The 23,230-nt window shown below is 46.8% G+C and overlaps 1 protein-coding gene across 1 annotated transcript in view; it reads right to left on the bottom strand.

Moving 5' to 3' along the window:
• Positions 1-23,230, bottom strand: part of FANCA (FA complementation group A) — a 522,319-nt gene that overhangs the window by 264,272 nt on the left and 234,817 nt on the right. Inside the window, exons 14-17 of the mRNA XM_029608211.1 lie at positions 9,563-9,696; positions 9,254-9,364; positions 8,972-9,067; positions 8,635-8,694 (exon numbers count right to left, since the gene is read on the bottom strand). Coding sequence (XP_029464071.1) covers positions 8,635-8,694; positions 8,972-9,067; positions 9,254-9,364; positions 9,563-9,696 — 401 coding nt within the window. The remainder of the gene's footprint in view (positions 1-8,634; positions 8,695-8,971; positions 9,068-9,253; positions 9,365-9,562; positions 9,697-23,230) is intronic.

Raw genomic sequence — 23,230 nt, 5'->3', positions numbered from 1 at the left:
CCGAAAGTTTAAAAAAGTAAAAAATAAAAAAATAAAAAATGTTAAATGGGCCCGCAGCTGGTGGGTCAAAAACTGGACGCTCAATTTTGCCGGTGTCCGGTTTCCAAACCCATAGCTGTCAGCGGACTCGAGAACTGACGCCGGCAAAATTGAGCGTTGGCTGTCAAACCCGCTGACAGCCGCCGCTTCCGTCAAAAGAGACGCTAGGGACGCGGTAGTGTCCCTACCGCCTCTTTTTTACCGCCGGGCCTAATTTTAATAAATTAAAATACTGAATCGCACGCACAGGAGAGTGGCCTGTGCGCGCGCCCGCTCTCCTGCGTTTTTACTGAATTGGCCCGTTTCTTAGTATGCTGCAATAACATAACCTGAATATGCGCGCGCGGACTTTTGAAATACAGATCTCCATGTTACCCACCTCCTAATCCTTGGGTGGGTGTCTGTACTGATCTGTAGTACTACAGGAACGAAAATTATCAGGTAAGAACCAATTTTCTTTTTCCTGTATGTACCCGGATCAGTCCAGGCCATGGGATGTACCAAAGCTTCCCTAAATCGGGTGGGACTGTGTGAGTCCCACGCGCAGGATGCCACTGCCAAAATCCCCAGGAGACTGAACGTCCAACCTGTAGTGGCGAGCAAATGTGTGGAGCTTCTTCCAAGTAGCAGCTCTGCAAATCTCCTGAGGCGATACAAACTGGCATTCAGCCCACGAAGCTGCTTGAGAGCAAATAGAATGGGCCTTCAGGCCCTCAGGAACAGGTCTGCCTTTACAAATGTATTCAGAGGAAATGGCTTCTCTCAACCATTGTGCAATTGTCGTTTTAGACACCTTATTACCCTTCCTGGGACCACTCCATAGGACAAATAAATGATCTGAGAGTCTGAAAGGGTTTGTGATTTCCAAGTAACGTAACAAGGATCACCGAACATCTAACAGACGAAGCTCTCGTGCGTGTTGTACATCGTTCGACAAATTAGGAAAAGCCGGAAGCTCAACTGATTGACTTAAATGAAAAGAGGAGACCACTCTGGGCAAAAAAGATGGAACAGTTCGAAGAGATACCCCCGAATCAGAAATCCTCAAAAAAAGTTCCCTACAAGAGAGAGCCTGTAACTCAGAAATTCTGCGAGCTGAGCATATAGCCACCAAAAACCCCGTCTTCAAGGTAAGATCCTTCGTCACCGTTTTAAGGAGTTCAAACGGCGGATCACACAATATGCGAAGGACCAAATTAAGATTCCACGACGCACATACCGGATGGACAGGGGGCTTCAAATGCCTTACTCCTCTGAGGAAACACACCACATCTGGATGTGACAGCACTGAGCAACTCCGCAGGGTGGCGGGTGGGTTTCATGAGGACTACATCCTGCTGTCCTGGGATAACACCTATTACAAGGTAAGCAATTTTGCTTTATCCCAGGACAAGCAGGATGCTAGTCCTCACATATGGGTGATTAGCAAGCTACAGGCTGAGTCATTTTTGTATTGGACCAACAGTGTACAACTTGTGCAACACGCACAACAACTGGTGTACTGTTGGGAAAAATGAGGCAGCCTGAAATCACGAAAGATTGGATGTGGAAGGAGTTGGATCATGCTGGAAACAAGTTCTTTAAGACAGATTGTCCATAGGCTGAATCTTGTCATCCTTCCTTGTCAAGACAGTAGTGAGCTACAAAGGTGTGAAGAGAACTCCATGTTGTGGCTTTACATATGTCACCTCAGTACCACCCACTGAACGATAGTGTGGTACTGAGGTTGACATTGCTCTTACTGAGTGAGCCTTTACTCGCCCCTGGAGAGGAAAGCCTGCTTTTTCATAACAAACTTGTATACAATCTGCAAGCCAATTAGATAGAGTTTGCTTGCCCACTGCTTTTCCAGGTTTGTTTTGATCAAAAGAAACAAAGAGCTGGGTGGATTTCCTATGGGCTGTAGTGCAATCTAAGTAGTACACAAGCGCAGGCTTACAGTCCAAGGTGTGTAAAGCCCTCTCACCTTGATAAGAGTGCGGTTTTGGGAAGAAAGTAGGCAAGATGATGGATTGATTCAAGTGGAATTCCGTAACTACCTTGGGGAGAAATTTTGAGTGTACACGGAGTGCCACTCGGTCATGGAGGAATTTTGTGTAGGGTGAGTACGTAACAAGTGCTTGTAACTTGCTAACCCTTCTCGCAGATGTGATGGCTATTACGAAGATAGTCTTCCAAGTGAGAAATTTAATAGCACAGGAATCCATGGGTTCAAAAGGAGAACGCATGAGCCTCGTTAATTCTACATTAAGGTTCCATTCCTTGACTGGTGGTCAGTGTGGAGGTTGTACTGATATCAGTGCATCCCCAACGGTATTGTGATAAGCTGAGATTGCACTTAAATGTACTCTTATAGTTGAGGTCTGGAGACCAGAGTCTGAGAGATGCCATAGATAGTCTAATAAAGATGATGTAGTGCAGGAAAAAGGGTCAACACTGTTTTGTGTGCACCACATCGTAAACAGTTTCCATTTAGCACGATAGTTCTTTCGTGAGGAGGGTTTACGTGAAGCTACAAGCACTTGAGAGACATTAGTTGAAAGATTGAGAGGTTGTAGAATCAAGCTTTCAACATCCATGCTGTGAGGGATAGGGATTGAAGGTTGGGATGACGCAACCTGCCCTGATCCTGAGTTATGAGAGTGGGTGCTGTGCCCAGGAGAATTGGGTCTCTGATTGAGAGATCGAGGAGTATTGGAAACCATACTTGTCAAGGCCAATATGGGGCTATGAGTATCATGGACCCTTTGTCCTGTTGTAGCTTCACTAGGGTTTTGGTTATTAGCGGTATCGGGGGATACGCGTATATAAGGCCTGAATTCCAGTGGCGAGCAAAGGCATCCCTGGGTAAGTGGTTTCTCTGCTTGTGCAGGGAGCAAAAATTGTCCACTTTGTTATTCAGTTGTGAGGCAAAGATGTCTACTGTTGGTTGGCCCCAACGCTGAAAGATCTTGATCGCTACTACTGGATCCAGAGACCACTCGTGAGGTTGGAATTGACGACGGAGGCAATCCGCCACTACGTTGTGAATGCCTGCCAGATAAGTAGCCCGAAGAAACATTGAGTGTGTTAGGGCCCAGTTACAAATCTGTGCAGTTTCTTGACAAAGGAGATACTAGCCCGTACCTCCCTGTTTATGTACCACATGGCTACCGTGTTGTCTGTTTGTATCAGAACAGTCTTGTGGGACAGGCAGTCCTTGAACGCATGCAGCGCATAACGTATAGCTCGAAGCTCTAGGAAATTTATCTGAAATGTAGCTTCGAGTTTTGTCCAAGTACCTTGAGTCTGCAGATGACCAATGTGTGCTCCCCACCCGAAGGTGGATGCATCTGTAGTTAACATTACTTGCGGAATTGGTTGTTGGAAAGGTAGGCCTGTGAGAAAGTTGTCCATGTTTGTCCACCATAGGAACGAGGACCGTAGTTGCTGAGTTACTTGAACTGGATAAGACAGTGATTGAATGGCTTGTATCCATTGGTTTCTGAGTGTCCATTGAGTAACTCTCATGGCTAATCTGGCCATAGGAGTGACGTGAACTGTGGAGGCCATGTGACCCAAAAGAGTGAGACAATGATGAGCTATTATTTGCGTGCATGCGCTGAGAGAGCCTGCTAACGAGGCGAGTGTCTGTGCGCGGTCTTTTGGAAGGAAAGCTTTTTAATTATGATGTTTAATTCTGCTCCGATGAATTGTAACAGGTGAGATGGTATGACGTGGGATTTCTGGTAGTTGATGAGGAATCCCAATGAATGGAGTAGAGTTATTGTGAGCTTGAGAAAGCTGAGAGCTCCTTGTCTTGTTTGGCTTCTGATTAGCCAATTGTCCAGGTAAGGAAACACATGCACGCCTTCCTTGTGCAAGTGGGCAGCTGCCACTGCCAGGCACTTTGTGAACACTCAAGGTGCTGAGGCAAGACCGAATGGTAGCACCTTGTATTGGAAATGTTGACTTCCTACTAGGAATCGCAGATACTTGTGATGAGGAGGGAATATTGGAATGTGAGCGTAAGCATCTTGAAGATCCAGGGAACAGAGCCAATCTCCTTTTTGAAATAGAGGTAGCATGATGCCCAATGATACCAACCTGAATTTTTCTTTTTTCAGGTATTTGTTGAGTTTCCGGAGGTCCAATATGGGACATGGGCCTCCTGTTTTCTTTGGAATGAGGAAATAACGGGAGTAGAATCCTCTGCTCTGCTGAGATCGGGGAACTGGTGCCACGGCCCTGGCTCTCAGAAGAGTGGATAATTCTTTTTGTAAGAGTGTGGATTGATTGTTTACTGTCCAAGATGAGGTGGGTGGAGTATCGTTTGGTACAGTGAGAAAGTCTAGGTGGTACCCTTGAGATGTTATCGAGAGTACCCATTGGTCTGTAGTGATGTGCGACCAATTGTGTTGAAAGAAAGTGATCTGACCTCCCACTGGCAAATTTGGGGTCGGATTGACAAGTAGACTTCTGTTTTCTGGTGAGATTTCAAAATCCCGAAGTCGGGCCTGTTTGCGGAGGGGGTTGAGCTCTAGGTGCTCTTGGTCGTCGGGTCTGCGGTCTTTGTGCTGGCCTAGATGACCTTCCACAGGCAGGAGGTGGATAGTACCTCCGTGGTCTATAATATGGGCGTTTGAATCCTTCCTTGGGAGTCTTCATGAGGATGTTTGGGACTCCTGAGGAGCAGAGGAGAGCTGTCGCAAGGTTTACGAATGTTCCTTCAGTTGGGAAACTGCTTCCCGTATTTTATCTCCAAAGAGATTATCCCCTGCACAAGGAAGATCAGCAAGTTTCTCTTGTACTTCTGGTCTCAGGTTGGAGGCCTTGAGCCAGGCCCATCTGCGGGCACTTATGCCAGTGGCAGACATTCTAGATGAAGTCTTGAAGCTATCATAAGCTGCACGAATTTCATGTTTCCCAGCCTCCAGGCCCTTATGGCTGATACTATTGAGGAATCTTGAAATTGTTGGGGAAGAGATTCTGAGAGTTCCTGAATTTGTTTCCACAAATTACGCTGATATTGCATCATATAGAGTTGGTAGGACGCAATTCTGGATACTAGCATGGACCCCTGAGACATTTCCTGCCGATGGTGTCCAAAAACCTGTTGTCTTTCCCAGGAGGATTTGATGAATGAGGTTTAATTCTTTTTGACCTCTTCTGAGCTGACTCTACTACTACCGATTGATGGGGTAGTTGAGTTTTTTGGAAGCCTGGGATATGTTGGACTAGGTACGTAGCATCAGTTCTTTTATTCACCGGTGGTATGGTGCAGGGATGCTCCCATAGCCTGAGTTGAAAGTCGACTAGGACATTGTGAACTGGTATCGCCAGGACTTCTTTAGGTGGGTCCATGAATTGTAATACCTCCAGAGTCTTCTGTCTAGTATCCTCTCCAGATTCCAGCTGAAAAGGGATGGTATCAGCCATGTCTTTGATGAAATTTGAAAAAGAAAGGTCCTCTGGAGGGGATTTCCTTCTTTCTTCTGGAGGAGAAGGTTCTGAGAGGACTTCCTCTGAGGAAGAGTCAGTATTTGGATCCTCCCAAGTGTCCGATGAACGTGGACGAAGCGTCGTCAATGGAATAGGAATAGATGGAATCGACGGCATCAATGGTTTCTCCTATGGTTTCGATGGAAATAGTGGAGAAAACGATGGCCGTGAATGTGAGATTCCCGACGGATCTGGGATAGGTTCAGGCATCGGTACCTTCCTTCACTATTTCTTCTTCCATCGGTCTTGGCGCCGGGACATTGGGTGGGTGTACCGGGATAGCACCAATGAGTGTGTCCAATTTCGCTAAAATTGGCGCAAAAAAGGACATATCCGGCATCGGTGTTGGCTGAACTGGAACCGGTGATGGAGTCGGCAATGGCATTGGAATGGGCACCGGTGATGGGATTGGAACCGGTACCAGCGATGGTGCTGGCATCAATGGCGGAACCGTGATCGGTGCTGGCATCGGAGGCATGTCACTGAGTGCGTCTCGAACTGCCTGGCAGACGTAACCGTCCAGTTCCGCCCTCATAGCTGGTGAAGCCAGAGCAGCTATGGGGGGAGACAGTGAAGGCGATACCGGTACCTCCGCAGGGCCCTGTGGAGGTACGGTTCCTGGCACTGATATCGGTGGGGATCGCCTAGGAGTCAAAGGCCTCGCTGGACATGGAGAGTCCTCTCTCCGAGGCTTCTTTGGAGTTGATTCGAGACTTGTCAATGGAACTCCGGTTATCGGATCCAATTCAGGATCGTGAGGCCTCCGGTGTCGATGACTATGTTTCTGCCGATGTTCGACACCTTTTTCGATGACAGATGTAGACTTTATCAATGATTTTGAAGGGGTCGGTGAAGGCCGATCGCCTGCTTCATCCGGTATACGTTTTGTTTTGAAGACGACCTTCCGAATCGCTCCAGCCGGAGATGACTGTGTGGAAGTTGAAGTCGATGGCATTAGTTGAAGATGGAATAAATGTTCTATTTTTTCCATGCGCAGTTTTCTGCCTTTCGGCGTCATCTCGGCTCATCTTGGGCACGTTGAAACGTCATGTTCCTCGCCGAGGCAAAGTACACACTCGATGTGTGGGTCCGTTATGGACATAGTACGGGAACAATTCGGGCACTTATTGAAACCCATAGCCATAGCGAAGGCCGGACAGCTGTCGACAACCTTCTGACATGGTTTAGCGGTAACAGAACTGATCGGAAAAATGTAAAGACTTACCAATGGTGGAAAAAAGGGAGACCCCTACGGCGCTTTAAAGTTTTTACGAGTTTTTTAAATTTTTTTTATGTAGTGAAAATTCACCACACAGGACTCCTATAACCGCGAGGCTAACGGCTTTGCGGAAAAAAGAAGACTGAAGGGAGACCCCTGTGACTCGAGAGATCATGGCATGCTGGGCATGCTCAGTAGGCTCAGGATGCCAGTCAAAAGTTTCTAGAAACTTTGACAGAAAGTTTTCCGGGATAGGGCTCCATCAGTGACGTCACCCATATGAGGACTAGCATCCTGCTTATCCTGGGATAACAGTGACTTTCCTGAGCAGTCTCTTGCTCTCACACATTTCTCTTACTTACACACACATTTTCTCATACACTTTCACACATGCTGGCTTACTCTCTGACTCACTCATCCCCAACCACAGCACACATAGCAGCTACAGCACAAGGTAGCCGGTATGCTGCTATTAAAAAGCAGAGTCCTGACAGGCTGGAAACTGCAGCAGGAGTGACCTCCCCAGCCCCACAGCACTAAGAAGGCAGCACTCAGCTGTTTGCTTCTGCTGCGATCGATCGCGGCACAGAGCAATCAGCTGAGAATATAATTCTATGCTTTTCTCCCCACTCCAGCCTTTTTTTTTTTTTTTTTGCAGTTTCATTATTATTATTAATTTTATATTTTCTTACTGGTGTCGTGCTGGTGAGAGAAAGGGAGGTTGGAGGGGGGGGGGGGGGGGCAGCGACACCGTACTCTTGCAGGCCCTGGCAAAGTGGCCAGCCAGCATTGAATGTGATTTCTGCAGCAGCAGCATGCATGGCCTTTTCTTCTCCCGTGTGCCCAGTAAACATCACTTCCTCTTCCAGGCCACAGGGAAGGGAAGAAGAAAAGGTCACGTTCCTGTTGCTGGCTTCCACAAACACTGCTGCCATTCCCCTCAGGGCTTGAATGTGCTGATAGCCCGGGCACGAATGGCAGCAATGTTCATCTCGCTGAGGTGAAATGGGGGGGGGGGGGGGGGGGGAAGAACAGCAGGTGCGCGACACACCTGCCAGTGCTTCGCAACACACGACACACCGGTTGAGAACCACTGCCTTTGGGTATTGGGCAGAGTCAGTCAAAACTTCTCTGTCTCCATCTGCTGATGGAGAGGCAAAACCCAGGAGTCTGGACTGATCTGGGTACGTACAGGGAAAAGATAATAATCAAATTATGAAGAATAAATCAAACAAGAGAATGCAAGACTCTCAAAACAACTCACTAAGACATGAAAATTATCACTTCATGTCAATTACCTCTACCCTTAACCTTATATACTGGATCAATTAAATTACGCTAGAAAATTTCACTTGATAATGCCTGCCAATGAATACCACCTCTGTAATCAACTGCTTGTTTGTTGAGTTATAACTATGAATGTCACTTTTTAAACCATTGTGATCTATAAATGGAACAACAGTATATAAAATGTTTAAATAAATAAATGTGAAAGTCGCACACATATGGCTTATGTCAGAAGAAACTGATATCCCAAATATGCGCAGTCATTTTGTAATGACAAAGTGTTTTTCTTCCTGGGTTTTGTACAGCATGGGACATCAGCATATCTTGGCAGCAGTAAGACTTCAGAGTAGAGAGAGAGAGAGAGAGAGAGGGATTATACACAGCTGCAGGACTATGATTCTTAACTCTCATGCCCAGTGCATGACTAGTGTTGTCATGTTTTGAGCACAGCAATAGTTTTCTGCAGTACAGGCTGTGAGAATATGGTATTTTACACACTGGCTCTGCATTCAGAAACCATGGATGCATGTGTCAGGCATGCGTTTCTTGAATCCCACAGGTTCACAAAGCACAGCACTATGTTGAACAGCGTAGATCCGCTGCACTACCTGGACATTTTCCTTAGCTGAAAATAAATCCTCATACAGTCCCATGTCTTCAATAGAATCCTTTAAAAAAAAAAAAAAGTCATATGTCAAATATGCAATATCTCATACCCAGAGCACATACTGATAACAATGTTCCTTATGTCCCATTCAATCCTGACTCAGTCTCCTGTCACTTTGGTGATCAGGACAAGGTATGTGCTGAGCACCACTCTCTCAACAATGACTCACATCTGTTTGACAGGCAGAAAGCTGCATGGAGCAGTCTGTTACAGATGGTCCCGTAGCACCTCTCCACAAAGTGAGGATCACATGCAACAAATGGGGATCAATCACTAACCTTGAGATCTGCGAGTCGGGTTTTGGCCAGGGCAATGTATTCCAGCAATAGTGGGCGGTATTTCGTTTGCACAAATGGAGGATAAAGGATATGTACCTTATGCACAAAGACAGAATTACATACATTGTTAACAAAGACTCATTCACAGAGTTACACCTGGTTTACTCAGAATAAGGCAGCTCTTATCCCATCACTCCAGTTGGTACCACTGTCCCTTCCTCAGATCTTTCTTTGTCCATCTTATAACACTGACCATCAGAATATCCCCTCAAAGCAACTTACCTTCAGGTAATGCGGAGCTTCATAGGGCACAAGGTCAGAAAGGAATTTCAAAAGGAAGATCAAAGACTTCTTACTGCTGCCATGGTAACCACTTGCATTCCCAAAGGAAATCTAGAGGAAGAGAATATAGTAATGAAAGTTTAATGCCCTACTAGAAGCCCTCTGTAGAAAAGATGCCAGCTCTGCCCTGCACAAATCATACCTTAAAATAGGCTCTGTGTAGTCCTAAAAGCTCATGAACATAATTATGCGTAGATAGTTCTTGTGTTGGTCAATGAAGTATTAGAGCCTGAAAATCTCTCCTCTTACCTTAAACCACTCTGTGTACGGCATGAACACAGCTGGGCCTTCAAGGGCACACTGGCGAGCCAGCAGGAATGCGGTGATCATGTGCTCCATCTCATAACCCTCAAAGGCTTTGGTCAGCAGGCGGATGAGGAGATCTAAAACCAGGTATTAATGAAAATGAAAGCTGCAGAGTGCTGTGTATTAGGGGAGTTTCAAGGGCTGCAGGTCTGGACATAAACAGGAGACTTTGCAGAGGATAAATAAAAGTGAGAAAGACACATTCTGAGCTGTAAAGCAACAAGTTTATAAATCATGACTTATGGTAACATGATCACTTTGTAGAATTAGTATTAAATGGTGAGGGGAAGTTGCAAAGGGCATTTACCTAGCTAAAAGAGCTGTCTGAAGACTGCCATCCCTCAGTATAACTAAATGCAAGCATCGTGTTCCATATCTCTTGTACTTTTAGCCGCCTTAGGAGATGGCATTGCTGAGGCCGTGTTCAGGTCAGGAAGAGGGAAACAAATGTCTATCGACTGTATGTTCAAATCTACATGCGTTATTTTCCATGGAAAAACTATCCACCTTAGGTAAAAAGGATGGAACTGTACAGATCAATACTGCCTCTTCTGAAAACTTCCAAAAGGAGTTTCTGGGGGAAAGAGCCTGGAGATCTGAAATTCAACTCACTGAACACAATGCTACCACAAAACAAAAACAGTCTTCAAAGACAAATCTTTCAGAAGTGCATCCTCAAGAGACTCAAAGGGAGCTGCCCCTATAACAAGTGATAGCCGCAACTTGTACCTTGAAAGAATTAAGCACTAGCCTTTTCTCCAGGCCAACCTGTAACAAAGTTAAGATTGTAGCCACTGATGCCTTCAAAGGGGAAAATACCCTCTCCAAACACCAATCTTCAAATATCCTCCACACTCTAACTTACACTAGAGAAGTGATCTCTTCCGGGCCTGCAAAAGTGTGGACACCACTTTGTCAGAATAGCCTTTCCTAAATTTATTTGTCCTTTCAACAGCCATGCCATGAGACAGAAAGAAGATGGATCTCTGCAGACTATTGGTTCTTGTACCAAGAGACTTCTGTTCTGAGAGAGCTTCAGAGGCTCCCTCCTTGATTCTCATGAGACCCACAATCCAGAACATCTGGGCTAGTTTATTTATTTATTTATTGTTTGATTCTTTTATACCACTAAATCAGAAAACAAGTCTGGTCTGAGGTCTGGTGCTGCCATGAAGACTATCAGGTTCCGGATTCCGGCAATCTTTTACTAGTGGAAAAATATACAGGAGTCCACAAGAAGTCCATGATTGTATCAATGCATCCAGACCTCCCAATCATTCTTCTCTCCTGCGGCTGAAGAACCAGTCCACATTAACATTCTTCCCGGCTGCTATTAGGTCCATAATTGGACCTAATAGCCACAATCAGGCAGAAGGCCTCTTTCGAAAGCGTCCATCCTCCTGGGTCCAGCATATGCATGATAAAAAAAAAAAAAAAGGAAAATTAGTTCTTATATGTTAATTTTCGTTCCTGTACTACCACAGATCAGTCCAGACTGTGGGTTGATAATAATGCTACCTAGCTGGGAAGAAACCTTAGACATAATTTCTAAAAGTCTGGGAGACTTGGGTGAGGCTAACTCCTTGATCAATTTCTCCAAATGCTCCCCAAAAAGGAGCTTCTCCTTAAAAGGGAGCTTAGCGAGTTGCACCTTGGAAACTGAATTAGCTACCCAGTTTCTTCAGTCAGAGCAGGCAGTAAGCAGCCACCCCCATTGACCATGCTCCATACAGACACCCTAATGAGATCATAAGAAAAGACCACATGGAGGACATCTAGCCTGCCTGCTGTTCATGACCCTGCAGTGTGGTGAGGAGTTGGAGGAGGCACCCACCCCCACCGTCATGTGGCACTGAGGTAGGGATGTGCATTCGTTTCATATTTCCCATTACATGTCAATTAGATGTGCATTCGTTTCATATGTTTCATATTACATGCTTGTACAGGAAACGGATGAAACGAATGCACATACCTACACTGAGGTCACCTTGAACATCCAAGGAATCCCTTAAGAGTGTGCTTCTTTTCCGTATCCTTTTTGTGATATTAAACCATACCGTTTGATGATCACTGGTGCTGAGGTGGGCGCCCACCTGGACATCAGAGACATTATCTCCATTAGTGAGCACTAAGTCGAGTATAGCTCCTTCTCTCGTGGGTTCCATTACCATTTGTTTGAACAAAGCTACTTGCAGGGCATCCACTATTTCTCTACTATTATTAGATTCTGCAAATGGGATTCTCCAGTCTACATCTGGCATATTAAAGTCTCCAACAATCACCGCTTCACAAGAGTGGGAACAGAGAAGAGGCTGGTAACTATAGACCAGTTAGCCTCACTTCGGTGGAGGGAAAAGTAATGGAGTCACTGTTGAAAGAGAGATTAGTGAACTATCTACAGTCGGGAGAATTGCTGGACCAGAGGCAGCATGGATTCACCAGGGGAAGATCCTGTCAGACAAATCTGATTGACGTTTTTGACTGGGTAACCAAGGAATTGGATCAAGGAAGAGCACTCGATGTCATCTACTTGGATTTCAGCAAAGCTTTTGATACGGTCCCGCACAGGAGACTGGTGAATAAAATGAGAAGCTTAGGAGTGAGTGCCAAGGTGGTGGCCTGGATTGCAAACTGATTGATGGACAGAAGACAATGTGTGATGGTAAATGGAACTCTCTCCGAAGAGAGAGCGGTTTTAAGCGGTGTACCGCAAGGATCAGTGTTGGGACCGGTCCTGTTCAATATCTTTGTAAGCGACATTGCGGACGGGATAGAAGGTAAGGTTTGTCTTTTTGCGGACGACACTAAGATCTGCAACAGAGTGGACACGCCGGAAGGAGTGGAGAGAATGAGACGAGATTTAAGAAATCTGAAGAGTGGTCGAAGATATGGCAGCTGGGATTCAATGCCAAGAAGTTCAGAGTCATGCATATGGGGAGTGGAAATCCAAATGAACTGTATTCGATGGGGGGAGAAAGGCTGATGTGCACGGAGCAGGAGAGAGACCTTGGGGTGATAGTGTCTAATGATCTGAAGTCGGCGAAACAATGTGACAAGGCGATAGCTAAAGCCAGAAGAATGCTGGGCTGCATAGAGAGAGGAATATAGAGTAAGAAAAGGGAAGTGATTATCCCCTTGTACAGGTCCTTGGTGAGGCCTCACCTGGAGTACTGTGTTCAGTTCTTTGGAGACCGTATCTCCAAAGAGACAGAGACAAGATGGAGGCGGTCCAGAGAAGGGCGACCAAAAAGGTGGAGGGTCTTCATCAAATCACTTATGAGGAGAGATTGAAGAATCTAAATATGTACACCCTGGAGGAAAGGAGGAGCAGAGATGATATGATACAGACTTTCAGATACTTGAAAGGTTTTAATGATCCAAAGACAACAAACCTTTTCCGTTGGAAAAAAATCAACCGAACCAGAGGCCACGATTTGAAGCTCCAGGGAGGAAGACTCAGAACCAAAGTCAGGAAGTATTTCTTCACGGAGAGGGTGGTGGATGCCTGGAATGCCCTTCCAGAGGAAATGGTGAAGACCAGAACTGTGAAGGACTTCAAAGGGGCATGGGATAAACACTGTGGATCCATAAAGTCTAGAGGACGTGAATGAAGAGTGGGTGGCTCACGGGAATGACGGCTACTACCTGGAGATAATACCCTTATTCAATAAACATACACACGGTTAATGAGACTCCAACATTGCTCTAAGCTTCAACGGCAAGAGGAAATGTGGAAAAAAGGATATGCATTCACAAAAAAGCGGGGAGTAGCTTGCTTGTTACGGCGGTTACTACCCCAAACCAAATAAGCCTGATACTTCACTTTCAATGCATATCCAGCATAGCTCTCTGCTTCAACAGCAGGGTTGAAAGGCCGATACTTCACGCATATCCAGCATAGCTCTCTGCTTCAACGGCAGGGGAGAAATGCATATCCAGCATAACTCTCTGCTTCAACAGCAAGGGGAATGAAGAAAAGTGGATCTATATACAGACAACAACCAACAAGGACTGAATTACATAGTCTGGGTAAACAAATAAGCATGGGTGTAGCTTGCTTATTGCGGCAGTTACTACACATAACTAATTAAGTTAGATATTTCACTTAGATGCAGTTCCAACACTGCTCTCTACATTAATGGTGGGGGTGGAAGGGAAATAGAACCAAAAGGTTACTAAGAGCCAAGAGAAACAGATAAGTATGAGGAAAAAAAAAGTGTGAAACTTGCTGGGCAGACTGGATGGGCCGTTTGGTCTTCTTCTGCCGTCATTTCTATGTTTCTATGGTGGCTCTGCGGCATGCCAAATTTGCACACCTATGGGGCTCACCCCTTCACATTGATTCACTTTGAGACCATGGGAAAGAAAAGGAAGGGGAAAACTGTTTTGCACCTTGATATTCTTTTACAATCTGGTTCACTTTTAGATGCTGTGGACATTTCTTTAAGTCTGGATAGACGCCACTCATCTCAGTTTCACTCAACTGAGGCTGATCGGATGTGTCCCATGAATATTCTGGGTCCCGCCAAAGAGGTTTTAAGGGCTTCAGAATATGGTGTTGCTCGTGACTTCTCCATCTTCCAGGGTCCTTGCAAGTGGTCAAATAGAGACTTTGCCTGTTACTAATTTGCATGTTTAAAACAGAGTGGTTACTCAGATTTCTAATCCTTCACCTGTGTCTTCCACGAGGGTTTCAATTGTCAATGAAAGGAAAATTGGCTCTTACCTGCTAATTTTTGTTCCTGAAGTACCACGGATCAGTCCAGACAAGTGGGTTTATGCATCCCTACCAGCAGATGGAGGCAGAGAACAAAACCTTTGAGGCACTGCCACATAAAAAGAGTGCCACCTGCAGTCCCTCAGTACTGACCTGTACCCAAGTCAAGATATCTACCTTAACAAATCCCAATAACCTGGGACGAATAGAAACAAACTCTGCAGCCCCCTGAAAAAAAACTAGGCCCTCTTAATGTGACAGAACGCACATCTGAAACCTTGTACACTTCTCATTACTTTGAATATATCACATATCAGCTCAGCAACATCCAGAAGCGAGAAAGTCTTTTGAAAGATGGGGACGGGTCTCTGGACTGATCCATGGTACTTCAGGAACGCACATTAGCAGGTAAGAATCAATTTTCCTTTCCTGTTCATACCCCGGATCAGGCCAGACAAGTGGGTTGTACCCAAGCCCCTCTATTCTGGGAGGGAACTCAAAAGACTCACATGCAACACACTTTCCCCAAAATACGCCTCCTCTGGCATCCACACATCCAAGTGGTAATATTTGGATAAAAGTGTGAAGACCACATCATTGCACGACAAATCTTCTGTGTAGAAAACAGTTGACACTCGACCCTCAAAGTTGCTCGCACAACTCGTGGAATGCTGTCTCAACCCCTCCGGCACCAATCGGCCCTTACAGATGCAAGCCGAAGCTATCATCTCTTTCAGCCACCATGCAATAGTGCCCTTGGACAAAAAGATGTTCAGATCTCCGAAAGGCATTTGTTGATAAAGAAATATGTGCTCACCCAGTAAATGAAGCTCCCTTGCCACAGGAGCATCCGCAAACAAATATGGCAAGGCCAGTAACTTGATCACCTAGTTAAAGTGAAAGGAGGAAAACACCTTAGGCAAATAAAGAAGGAAAACTTGCAGTTCAAAAATCCTCCCTTCTGGTTGAACAGATAGGCATCTGGAGAACAGCCTTCAGGATTAAGCCCTTTAGAGAAGCCCTCCTAACCAGTTCAAAAGGAGGACCACACAGCACCCGAAGAACTAAGTTCAGATTCCTTACTGGACAAAACTTCCAAACGGAAGGACACAAACGTTTTGCCTCTTTGAGGAAACGAAGCACACCCAGATGAGATATCAACGGTCTTCCCCGAATCCTACATCAAAGGGAACTTAAGGCTGCCACCTGACCCCAAAGGGAATTATAGACCAAACTGTTAGTCGAACTGCTTTGCGAGAAGGCTAGAATCTGCGGAATGTCCACCTTCAAAGGCTGCACCTTGTTCTGCAAACTGGATTCAAAGGCTCTCCACACTCGGACATAAGCCAAAGACGTGGATCTTGCCTGAAGCAAAGTTGCAATCACAGGCTCTGAATAAGAGTGGAGTCATCGCCTCTCAAAGGCCAAGCTGCTAGATAGAATTGATCCTCCCAGTCTGAAAATACGGGACCCTGCCACAACAGCCTTGACAGATGGGCCAAGAGAACAGGACCATCCACCACCAGATGAAGAAGGATTGCAAACCATGTCCCGAACGACCACTTGGGAGTCACCAGAATCAGCATGCCCGGATGAAGCTCGATGGGCATCAGCCCTTGACCTACGAGAGGCCGAGGTGGAAACATATACAGCAACAGGTGTGTCGGCCACAGGAGAATGAGAGCATCGACGCCCTCCGATCCAACCTCCCTTCTGCGACTGAAAAACCGATCCGTCTTTGCATTTCCTGAAGTCGCCAAGAGGCCCACTGCTGGTCTGCCCAGCCTGGCCTGAGTCAAGGAGAAGGCCTCCGCTGACAACTCCCACTTCCCAGATCCAGACACTGTCTGCTGAGGAAGTCCACTGGCACGTTGTCCACTCCAGCTACATGGGAAGCCAGATGCTTCTCCCCCCCAAAAAAAAGTTCTTGCGCTGCCAGCGCTAATAGACAACTCTTCGTTCCGCCCTAGTGGTTGATATACGCCACTGTTGTCGCATTGTCCAAGAACCCTCGCACCAACTTGCCCTTAATGAGCGAGAGAAATGCCAGAAAGGCTTCATACGCTGCCCTGGTTTCCAGCCGATTGATGGACCAGGTCGCTTCCTTCGAAGACCACTGACTCTGGGCCGATTTTCCTTGACAAATCACACACCCCCCCCCCCAGACCAAGAGGCTGGCATCAGTGGTCACCACCACCTATCGAGCACTTTGAGGTCCATTCCTTTCTCCAGATTGTGCCGAGATAGCCACCACGAGAGATTGAATCTGGCCTCCTCCAGCAATGGCAAAAGAAGTTGAAATTCCTACGAAAGTGGATTCCAATGGGACAACAGAGCCCTTTGCAAAGGACAGATGTTCGCAAAGGCCGACAAACTAATTCCAGCGTAGAAATCATGGAACCCAGAACTGCAAATAACCACAGACCCTGGGAACAGACAGCCGCAACATTCGAAGGACCTAACTGCAATTTGACTACCCTTTCAGTAGTCAGAAATACCTTCCCTAACTTGGTATCGAAGCACATCCCCAGATATTCCAATGACTGGGCTGGCTTCAAATGATTCTTTGCCAGATTCGTAACCCAGCCCAACGAATCCAGGAGTTGCAGGACCCGCTGAACTGAGCAACAACACTGCACTTCTGATTTTGCCTGTACAAGCCAATAGTCCAGGTACAGATGTACCAGAAAACCTTCCCTCCTGAGAGCCTCTGCCATTACAACCATAACCTTAGTGAATGTGTGTGGTGCTGTCACTAAACCAAAGGGAAGGGCCCAAAACTGGAAATGCCCCCCCCCCCCCCCAGGACCATGAACCTCAGGAACCGCCGGTGCTCGGCCCAAATGGGGATATGGAGATAGGCCTCCATCAAGTCCAACGACACCAGGAACTCCCCTTTGTGCACTGCTGCTAACATGCACAATGTCTCATCACCCAATGCACAATGCTAATCACCCAGCCGGCAAAAACCTCACTGAGGAAACGCGCAATATCCACAGCGGGCCCCACACTCTGGAATTCACTCCCTCCAGACCTTCGCCTTGAACCCTGCCATAATACATTCAAAAAGAAACTAAAGACTTGGTTCTTCACACAAGCATTCCCGGAGAACTAAGAGCAGGAAGAGCTTATACTTGATCAGTTTAGCCTATGACCAGACCCACCTGTCGTACATAAGTTCTTGAAGAGCTCATCATTGAATCTTAATCAACCTCGATTGTTTACTGTAATCTCCGCTAATCTCCTCTAATCTCTATGTTATCGGTTAAAATGTTAAATGTATTTATAATGTTATTTATAATGTTATTTGTTATAATGTAAGCCGCCCACGTGGCGACAGTTTTATTTCACTGTACACCGGTGTGATATGTATTTTATACAGGAACGTCGGTTTATAAAAACTAAAAATAAATAAATAAATGTCTCCATCCGAAACTGCAGCACCCGAAGGTAGCATTGACTTTCTGCAGATCAAGAATGGACCAAAACGTCCTCTCCTTTTTAGGGACCACGAGGTACACAGAGAATCGAGCCTGCCCCCTCTCCAGAGGGGGCACTGGAACAATAGCGCGCAGGAGCTGTAGTCATTGCAACGTCTCCCACCGCACCACTCGCTTGTCCTGAAAGATTACAAAAATGGCCCTGAGCAGTTGAGAAAATTCCAAGGCGTAGCCATCTCTCACCACCTCCAGGACCCACTGGTCCGAGGTGATCGTCCATTCCTCGTAAAAGAGGGGCAATCTGCCCCTTACTGGTTGCACAGAGAAAGGGGCACCTCTGGCATCCTTGGGACGACTTTCTTCCTCTGGTCCCTTGACCGGCTTGTCTCTAGAGGATATGTGGGTCCCTTGAAAGGATTGCTGCCTTCCAAAATTCTGCTTCGATCCTGGCGCAGAGAAACTTGTTCCTTGCCACACTTCTTAACATCCAGTATCCTATTTCCTTTGGGCTTCCCCAAAGTCTTCATTAACTGATCCAAATCTTCTCCAAACAAGAGCTTTCCCTAAAAGGGGAGATTACATAATTGGGACATGGATCGGATGTCCACCGAGCAATTAGGCAACAATAAAGGCCCACGGGTCATCACCGCAGAAACCATGCTCCTGACTGGAGTGCAACCCAAGTCTTAGAGCGCATCTGCCAACTAAACCACTCCAGCTTCCAGTCGCGCAGACTGAATGGCGCTAAATGTCCCAAACGAAGCCTGTTCCCCAGCACAAAAAGGTCCTCTGCATCATGCTGCCACAAATTGTCACCCTCGGCTTAAGGCAGAGTCTTCAAACATCAGCTTCAACTGGACCTTCAAGTTGTGGTCCTAAACAGTCCTTCAGAGTGGCAGCCCCCACCACTGGAATAGTCTTCTTAGTCACGGCGGAAATGGCCGCATTTACCTTTGGGACCCATAGAATATCTAGAATCTCTTCATTCAACGCATACAGCTTTGCCATAGCATGTCCAACCTTCAAGTCCGCCTCCGGGATGTCCCACTCCCAGTTTACCAGCTTATGGATCTTCTTAGGTAGTGGACAAGTACTAGGGGAGCCACACAGGCTATCCAGAACTGGGTTCACCCCTTCACTATCTGATTAATCCAGAGCTATCTTCAATCCTAGCTCTTCCAAAACCTGGGAATGAGGGGCCACAACTACTCCTTCTTGAATAGATGGACTACTCATCCAGATCCAGTTCATCCATGTCACCATCAGGATCAGAATTTGGGTCCGAGTCAGCAACCACATCCAGGCCCACTCACGGAAGCTCCACAGCAAAAGAAAATTATTCCTTACCTGCTAATTTTCGTTCCTGTAGTACCACGGATCAGTCCAGACGGTGGGTTATGTCCCCCATCCAGCAGATGGAGTCAGACAAAGCTTCGGAGGGTGCTGCTTTATAAACCAGTGCACCCTCTGTCAATCCTCAGTATGAAGAATATCAAAGCAGTAGAGAAACAGAGGTGGATGGATCAAGGAAACCAAACACGTTTAACTTTGAACCGTGAATATGGATACACAACTGGCGCCAACAGGCAAAACTTGCAAAAGGAACCATGACATAGGTTACAACAGACATATTTGAAAGTATTCGAGCAGGAAGACAGAGTAGGTCCCAGAAATCCCATATATTCTCAGGGAGGGTGTCTGGACTGATCCGTGGTACTACAGGAACGAAAATTAGCAGGTAAGGAATAATTTTCTTTTCCCTCTACGTACCCGGATCAGTCCAGATGGTGGGAAGTACCAAAGCTTCCCTACATAGGGTGGGCCCCGGATAGCCCTGCTAGAATGACCCTATTGCCAAACGAACCAAAAGACGTCGACTGCAGATTCAAACGAGAGTGCCCCGCAAAATTATGCAAGGATTTCCAGGTCGCTGCACGGCAAATCTCCTGGGCAGAAACCGACTGGCTCTCCGCCCAGGATGCTGCTTGCGCACGAATAGAGTGGGCCCTGATGCCCGCCGGAGGCTGTCGGCCTGCCCCTATATACGCGGCCACTATGGCGTCTTTCAGCCACCGAGCAATCGTTGTCTTCGTAGCCTTGGACCCCTTCTTTGGACATTCCAGAGGACAAACAAATGATCCGACAAGCGAAATTCATTAGTGACTTCCAGATAGCGAATCAGGATATGCTTGACATCAAGCTTGCGGAGATCTCATCAGCTGAGAAAGATGGAAGTTCAACCGTCTGATTCATATGAAAAGAGGAAACCACCTTGGGAAGGAACGAGGGCACCGTGCACAAGGTGACCCCCGAATCCGTGAAACGAAGGTAGGGCTCCCTGCAGGATAATGCCTAGAGCTCCGAAATCCAGCGGGCAGAGCCAGAAACCTAGGAATAATTATTGACAAAGATCTATCCTACAAGAACCATTTGATTTCAAACAAAATTAAAGAAGGATATCACAAACTGCTAACCCTAAGACATATGAAACCATTCCTAAACTCTTATGACTTCAGAACTGTACTACAGCTACTCATATTCTCAACCATCGACTACTGCAACTCCTTACTGTTCGGACTACCATACTCGCAACATCAAACCTCCCCAGATTCTACAAAACTCAGCAGCCAGAATTCTAACCGGAACAAAAAGGAATGTTCACATAACACCAATACTGATTTCACTACACTGGCTTCCAATAAAATCCCGAATTGAATACAAATCCATGACCATCATTTATTTATTTTTAATTTTTATATACCGATGTTCCTGTATAATATATATATTGCACCAGTTTACAAGGAACTGAAACTGTCGCCTCTGGGGCGGAATACATTGGAACAAGTTGAAATAAAGAACTTACATAGAGATAAAAAGGACTACATTCAAAGAGACTATTAGCTGAAATAAAGTACAACTCAAAAACATCATACACAAATTACTACACAATGAACATCAAGGACAAACTGGTTTAAACCTAATCCCCCAGAATCCCCAACAAAACGTACGTTCAAACAACACAGGCCGTTAAAAGTCCCGTCCCCCCCCGCCCACCCCCCCCAGAGAGGCTCACCTAACAGCTACCAGAGAAAGAGCATTTTCCATCGCCTGCCCCAAAATATGGAACTCCCTCCCAAAAGATTTGAGAACCCAACCTAACCTCAAAACATTCAAGAAGGATCTAAAAACATGGCTGTTCGACAAAGTCTACATTGACAATCAAGTATCACAACAGCCAAACACTCCACAGAACTACGAACCAAAACCACGCAAAAACAAGACATCAACCAGCACCAAGCAATCCCTTTTCATGCAAAAATGATCTTATGTTGGACTATAAAAAGAATAACTTTACGTTTAAATTTTGCCACCCTTGTAACCCTCCTTTCCCCTCTTTTTCTACTTACCCCCCCCCCCCCCCCGAAACCCATTCCCCCCACTTCCTATCCCCTTCCTTTATATGCCTTACCCACTCCGATCCCTTTTAACCTTTCTTTTTCGAATATATGTATCCTGATGTTTCCTCAATTCGCATATGTTAACATACTAACTACCATTTGAATCTTGTAAACAGTTGTGAAGGCTTCACCGAACAACGGTATATAAAACCCAACAAATAACTAAATAAATAAATGGCCACGAGAAAAACAGCCTTGATGGTGAGATCCCTGAGGGTAGCAGAGCGCATTGGCTCGAACAGAGGGCCGCCCAAGATCCGGAATACTAAGTTGAGGATCCAAGAAGGACAAGGGGCCTGAACCAGGGGTTTCAGGTGTTTCACGCCCTTGAGGAACCGGACGATATCCGGGTGTGAGGAAAGAGGAATTCCTTCTCGTTGATGGACCAGGGATCCAAGGGCAGCCACCTGAACCCATAGTGAATTGTAGGCTAAGCCCTTCTCTAGGCTGGCCTGTAGAAATGAAAGAATCTGCGCCACAGAAGCAGTTCGCGGAGATGCCGCTGTGGAGGCGCACCAAGATTCAAAAACCTTCCAAACCCAGACATAGGCGATGGATGTAGAAGTCTTCCGAGCCTTAAGGAGTGTCGAAACTACGGCTTCAGGGTATCCACATCGTCTCAGTCAGTGCCTCTCAAAAGCCAAGCCGCAAGACAAAAGCGATCTGCCTGGTTGAAAAATTCTGGACCCTGACACAGAAAGCATGGCAGATGACCCAGGCGAAGAGGCCCGTCCACCGCAAGGTTGACCAAGTCCGCGAACCACAGATGACAGGGCCATTCTGGCACCACCAGTATCACCGGACCATGGTGCACTTCTATTCTCCGGAGGACCTTGGCCATGAGCGGCTACGGTGGAAAAACAGAGGAGAATGTGACGTGGCCATGGGAGGACTAAGGCATCTACTCCTTCAGCACCTTGCCCCCTTCTGCGACTGAAGAATCACGGTGCCTTTGCATTGCGGGAGGTGGCCATCAGATCCAGGTGAGGGATCCCCCAACGACGAATGAGAAGGTTCAGCGCTTCCTCGGAGAGTTCCCACTCTCCGGGATCCAACCGTTGTCGACTCAGGAAATCGGCCTAAATGTTGTCTACTCCTGCGATGTGAGAAGCAGCCAGCCGAGATAGGTGGGCCTCCACCCAAGCCATCAACTTGTCCGCCTCCAACGAGACATGACGACTCCTCGTGCCCCCCTGCTGATTGATGTACGTTACAGTGGTTGCATTGTCGTAGAGTATCCGAACCGCCCGGTGAAGGATGAGGGGGCGAAAACTCTTCAGCACCAGACGCACCACTCTGGTCTCAAAGCGATTGATTGATCGGCCAGGTGGCTTATAACCTCGTCCACCGCCCTTGAACCGAATTCGCCTGGCACACCGCTCCCCAGCCGGAGAGACTGGCATTCGTGGTGACAATCACCCACTCTGGAATGTCCAAGGGTGTCCCCTGTGCCAAATGAAGCGGGTCGAGCCACCAGAGCAGACAGTCCTTGACCAGCTGCGGGAGTGGGAGGACAGCATGGAACTCCTGAGACACCGACTTCCAGGGGAGAGTAATGCTCTCTGTAAAGGATGCATATGCGCAAAAGCCCAGGGTACCAAATCGATGGTGGAAGCCATGGAGCCCAGTACTTGCAGATAATCCCAAGCCGTGGGAAGGGAAAGGCAAGAGAAGCGCTGCACTTGCGCTATGATCGACTGGACCCGGTCTGGGCGCAGGAATACCGTGCCTGCTGACGTGTCGAAATGGGCTCCCAGGAATTCCAGAGACTGAGATGGGGTAAGGCTGCTCTTGGCGAAATTGACAACCCAACCTAGGGATTAGAGCAGCTGTAATACTCTGTTGACCTCCTGGTGACACTGGCTCAAGGACTTCGCCCTAATGAGCCAGTCGTCCAGATATGGATGAACCAGTATTCCCTCTCGGCGGAGAGCCGCCGCAACCACCACCATTATCTTCGTGAATGTCCGCGGAGCGGTCACCAGGCCAAAAGGCA

This window comes from Rhinatrema bivittatum, chromosome 7 (genome assembly GCF_901001135.1).
Source record: "Rhinatrema bivittatum chromosome 7, aRhiBiv1.1, whole genome shotgun sequence".
Taxonomy (NCBI): Eukaryota; Metazoa; Chordata; class Amphibia; order Gymnophiona; family Rhinatrematidae; genus Rhinatrema; species Rhinatrema bivittatum.
Note: the sequence above shows the minus strand (reverse complement) of the source record. Positions and strands in the feature narration are given on the sequence as shown.